Raw genomic sequence first — 5,891 nt, forward strand, 5'->3', positions numbered from 1 at the left:
AAAACATGGTATTTCTAATATAATATTAAAATAAACCTTTGTAGTATACACTAGGGGAATTCCTAATAGCCATGAAGCCCTATTAATAATACCAAAATAATAAATAAAGACAATGTTGATTTATTTCTCTGGCATCACCAGCATTAATAACACATTATATAAGATTCCTTTCATAAGGTCAGGTTCTCAGATGAGTTACAGTACATTTCTTTACCAGTACCACCAAAAAGAAACTGGACCAATGATTGGCCAGTTTAGTGTGATAACTCAATCCCATAATCCCAGTTTAAGGATTTGCTTCCTATCCACGTCTAGTAGCAGTTACTATATTAGTTAAGGCTCTGGCAAGAAACAGATGGCACACTTAAAAGGGATGATTGAAGTGAATTTAGTGAATGAACTATTTGTAAACTGTGGGCAGGATTAAGGGAAACCAACAAGATATAATGTAATACCCTGGAGCTAACAGGCTATCAATCGTGGGAGGCCTTTACCGTACCTCAGATTAAAGAGAAGGGGTGTGAGGAGCAGGAACAGTTACCAGACCCTGCAGGAGAGAGGCACTTGCAGTACCTTGAGTAGGGGATTGCATGTGATACCAGGTAGAGGAGGCTGGCAGAGTAGGGATCCAGGATAATAAATATCTCCTCCCTCCCCCAACTCCTGCTGAAGCTTTCTATTGACTAAACACAGCTATAAGCCAGGACCAAGGGAATCTGGTTGAAGCAGGCTACAGGTGGGCCTCTTAAAGCACAGTGCTGGGGAAAGAAAGGCAGAGTGGACTTTATAGAACAAATAGAGACAATCCAGCTCACAATCCCATTCTTTCCGGCTTTGCACTCCATGCTATTTCTACAGTAACGTCTTTCCTACTACCACTCATCTTTACTACTCACTTTTCTGGACATTTCGCTTAAGGAAATTATTTTCTAGTGTTTTAGTTTGCTGTTTTCTGCAGAATAGGGAAAATGTTGTTTAGATTGTAGATAATTGATTTTAACTATATAATTTATAGGAATCAAAGAGCAGTATTTGAGGACTTGGTTAAAAGCCAAAGACATAGAACACTATGGTGGGCAGCATAATCCAACCTCTCTTGCTTTCTTGATCTAAAGATGCAGAGATAAGGAACTACAGAAGCTAGGAGACAGCAACAGAGGTTAGAAATTAAAGTTAACTCTTCTAGTTGAAACAGATGTTCACACCTCAGATTTGGAAGTGCACTCAGGGCGGTTATACTTTTCACATAGTCTTTTAAGGCATGTATTAAATAGAATGTCTTTCTAATTTAAGTTTACATTTTACCAAGCATATTGCATTTGAATTGAATTATACATACTTAGTATGAACAATTTCTATCTTTTTCAGAAATAGTTGTTGCTGAAAGTGTGGTTGTTATAAAGAAATTACTGCAAATGCAACCTGTTCAACATGGTGAAATTATTAAACATATGGCCAAACTCTTGGACAGTATCACTGTGAGTATCAGTTAAGAGAAGTTTGCTGAATTTTATTCAGTAAGTTGTAGTTTTGTTAAAGTAAATGTCAGCCTAAAGGTAATAGTTAGGAGAGCTGAACTGTCTGGATTCCAATTCTGAGATTCTAAGATTTCTTGCTGTTATAGGAGGGAATTACAAATCTGAATAGGGGGAAGGGAAGGATAGAATGAGCCTCGTGGTATTAGACTGGAATTGGAGATAGCAGTGTGGGTTTTATGTATCAATAACTAGATGTTGGGTGAGCGTATATGCATGTTCATGTGTCATACATGAAGTGAATATAGCAACATCTCTTTCCCAGAGCTGTCCTTTGAGAGGAGTTAGAAACAATACCAGTGAGCACACTTTGTGCACAAATTTGGTTTTTTAAAATTGAGATATAATTTTATACTATAAAATTTACTCTTTTGAAGTGTATCATTGGTTTTTGATCACTTACAAGTTTTGCAACCATCACCAGTATGTAATTGCAGGACATTTTCATCACCCCTTAAAAAAAATTCCATCGCTGAGACTGCCCAGTCTCCCTTCACTCTATCCCCTGGCCACTACTAATCTACTTTTTTATCTTTATGGATTTGCTTTTTCTGGACAATATGTAGCCTTTTGTTTCTGGCATCTTTCACTTAGCATGTTTTCAAGGTTCATGTATGTTTTTTAATATAGTACTTCATTCCTTTCTATGGTAGATCTTAGTTTTTAAATACAAATCTTGAAGGGTGGAGCAAGGTTGCCAAATAGAGGGCTGCACTGATTGTCGCCCCTGTAGGAACACAAAATTTTAGCAACTAATTGCACACAAAAAAGCACCATCATAACCAAAAATCAGGTGGGCAATCACAGTATCTGGTTTTAACTTTATATTGCTGAAAGAGGCACTGAAGAGGGTAGGAAAGACAGTCTTGAATTGCTAATGCCTCCGCTCTCCCATCCCCTGGCAGCAGCAGTGTGGCATGGAGAATCTCTGCACTTGGTGAGGGGAGCGCACAATAATTGGGAAGAGAACAAAGGAAGAGAACAAGAGTCTCTGCCTGGTAATCTAGAGAGTTCTCCCAGATTTATCCAAGCCCACCAAGGCAGTACCTCTACCAGTCTGCAAGAACCACAACATTGTTGGGCTTGAGGCCCAAGTCCCTTTGAATAACCTGGAAAGCCTTCCCAAGTAAGATAAGCACAAATAAGCCCAGACTATGAAGACTACAATAAATACCTAACTTCAATGCCCAGAAACTGATGAACATCTGTAAGCATCAAGACCATCCAGGAAAATATGACCTCACTAAACAAACTACATAAGGCATCAGGGGCCAATACTAGAGAAATAGAGAGATACGTTACCCTTCAGACAGATAATTCAAAATAGCTGTCTTGAGAAAACTCAAAGAAATTCAAGATAATACAGAGAAGGAATGTAGAATTCTATCTGATAAATTTAACAGAGATTGAAATAGTTAAAAAGAATCAAGCAGAAATTCTAGAATTGAAAAATGCAATTGATATACTGAAGATTGCATCTGAGTCTCTTAGTGGCAGAATTGATCCAGAAGAGGAATTAGTGAGCTTGAAGACAGGCTCTTTGAAAATACACAGTCACAGGAGACAAAAGATAAAAGAAAAGAATGAAGCACACCTATAAGATCTAGAAAATAGTCTCAAAAGGGCAAATCTAAGAGATATTGGCCTTACAGAGGAAGTAGAGAAAGGGGTAGGGATGGAAAGTTTATTCAGAGGAATAATGTCAGAGAACTTCCCAAACCTAGAGAAAGATGTCAGCATTGAAGTACAAGAAGGTTATAGAACATCAAGCCAATTTAACCCAAAGAAGCCTACCTTGAGACATTTAATAATCAGACTCCCAAAGGTCAAGGATAAAGAAAGGATCCTAAAAGCAACAAGAGAAAAGAAACATGTGATTGAACTCTAATACATGTGGCAGCAGACTTTTCAGTGGAAACTTCACAGGCCAGGGCAGAGTGGCATGACACAAAGTGACAGAGGAAAACGACTTTTACCCTAGAATAGTATATCCAGTGAAAATATCCTTCAAATATGAAGGAAAAATAAAGACTTTCCCAGACAAACAAAAGCTGAGGGATTTCATCAACAACAGACCTAGACCTGTCCTATAAGAAATGCTAAAGGTAGCTCTTCAATCTGAAAGAAAAGGGTGATAGTAAGCAAGAAGAAATCATTCAAAGGCACAAAATTCACTGGTAATAGTATGTACACAGAAAAGCAGAATATTGTAACACTAGAATTGTGTGTAAAGTACTCATGTCTTGAGTAGAAAGACTAAAATATGAACTGATTAAACATAATTACAACAACTTTTCAAGACATGGACAGTGCAATAAGCCATAAGTAGAAACAACAAAAAGTGAAAAAGCAGGGTAGAATTTTTATTAGTTTTCTTTTTGCTTGATGATATATGCAATCAGTGTTGTCATCAGTTTAAAATAATGGATTATATTAATAAGACAGTATTTGCAAGCTTCATTGTAACCTCTAATCTAAAAACATAAAATGGATATGCAAAAAATAAAAAACAAATCATACCACCAGAGAAAACCACCTTCATTAAAAGGAAAACAGGAAGAAAGGATGGAAGGAAGAGAACACAAAACAACCAGAAAACAAGTAACAAAATGGCAGGAGTAAGTTCTTACTTATCAATAGTAACATTGAATGTAAATGGACTAAACTCTCCAATCAAAAGACATAGAGTAACTGCATGGATAAACAAGACCTACTGATCTGATGATGCCTACAAGAAACACACTTCACCTATAAAAATAGACGCAGACTGAAAAAAAAGGGTAGAAAAAGACATTCCATGTTGGTAGAAACCGAAAAAGAACAGGCGTTGCTATGCTTATATCAGACAAAATGTCTGTCTCTTCCTACACTTATATCAGACAAAATGTCTGTCTCTTCCTACACTTACAAAAGACAAAAAGTGTAGGATGAGACAAAGAAGGTCATTATTTAATGCTAAAGAGTCATTTCAGCAAGAGGATGTAATGACTTTAAATATATATTCACCCAACACTGGAGCACCCAGATATATAAAGCAAATGTTATGAGAGACAAAGGTAGACCTCAATGCCATAATAGCTGGAGATTTCAACACTCCACTTTCAGCATTGGACAGATCTTCCAGACAGAAAACCAACAAAGAAGCGTTGGACTTAATTTGTACTATGCATCAAATGGATCTAATAGATATATACAGAAAATTTCATCCAAGAGCTGCGGAATACACATTCTTTTTATCAGCACATGGATCATTCTTAAGGATAGAGCATATGTTAGGTCACAAAACAAGTCTTAAAACATTAAAAAAAAAAAAAATCAAGCATCTTCTCTGACCAGAGTGGAATAAAACTAGAAATCTAAAACAAGGGGAATTTTCAAACAATGTAAACATATGGAAATTAAACAATATGCTCCTGAATGACCAGTGGGTCAAGGAAGAATTTAAAAAGGGCATTGAAAAATTTCTTGAAACATATGATGATGGAAACACAATATACTAAATCCTATGGGATACAACAAAAACAGTACACAAAGGGAGGTTTATAGCTATAAGAGCCTACATCAAAAAAGAAGAAAAACTTCAAATAAATAATAAACAACTTAATGATGTATCTTTTTTTTTTTTTTTTGAGACGGAGTCTCGCTCTGTCACCCAGGCTGGAGTGCAGTGGCCGGATCTCAGCTCACTGCAAGCTCCGCCTCCCGGGTTCCCGCCATTCTCCTGCCTCAGCCTCCCGAGTAGCTGGGACTACAGGCGCCCGCCACCTTGCCCGGCTAGTTTTTTGTATTGTTAGTAGAGACGGGGTTTCATCGTGTTAGCCAGGATGGTCTCGATCTCCTGACCTCGTGATCCACCCGTCTCGGCCTCCCAAAGTGCTGGGATTATAGGCTTGAGCCACCGCGCCCGGCCTGATGTATCTTTCAAAAATTTTTTTATTATACTTTAGGTTCTAAGGTACATGTGCACAACGTGCAGGTTTGTTGCATTGTATACATGTGCCATGTTGGTGTGCTGCACCCATTAACTCGTCATTTACATTAGATATATCTCCTAATGCTATCCCAACCCCCTCCTTTCACCACACGACAGGCCCTGGTGTGTGATGTTCCCCATCCCATGTCCAAGTGTTCTCATTGTTCATTTCCCACCTGTGAGTGAGAACATGTGGTGTTTGGTTTTCTGTTCTTGCCATAGTTGAGACTGATGGTTTCCAGCTGCATCCATGTCCCTACAAAGGACACGAACTCATCCTTTTTTATGGCTGCATAGTATTCCATGGTGTATATGTGCTGCATTTTCTTAGTCCAGTCTGTCATTGATGGACATTTGGGTTGGTTCCAAGTCTTTGCTGTTGT

The 5,891-nt window shown here is 38.0% G+C and overlaps 1 protein-coding gene across 2 annotated transcripts in view; it reads left to right on the forward strand.

Moving 5' to 3' along the window:
* Window positions 1–5,891, forward strand: part of AP3B1 (adaptor-related protein complex 3, beta 1 subunit) — a 318,221-nt gene that overhangs the window by 154,854 nt on the left and 157,476 nt on the right. For both annotated transcript variants that reach the window (XM_011959213.1, XM_011959211.1), the window contains exon 14: window positions 1,369–1,478. In XM_011959213.1, coding sequence (XP_011814603.1) covers window positions 1,369–1,478 — 110 coding nt within the window. The remainder of the gene's footprint in view (window positions 1–1,368; window positions 1,479–5,891) is intronic.

The sequence above is a fragment of the Colobus angolensis genome, unplaced genomic scaffold, assembly GCF_000951035.1.
Source record: "Colobus angolensis palliatus isolate OR3802 unplaced genomic scaffold, Cang.pa_1.0 Scaffold49, whole genome shotgun sequence".
NCBI lineage: Eukaryota > Metazoa > Chordata > Mammalia > Primates > Cercopithecidae > Colobus > Colobus angolensis.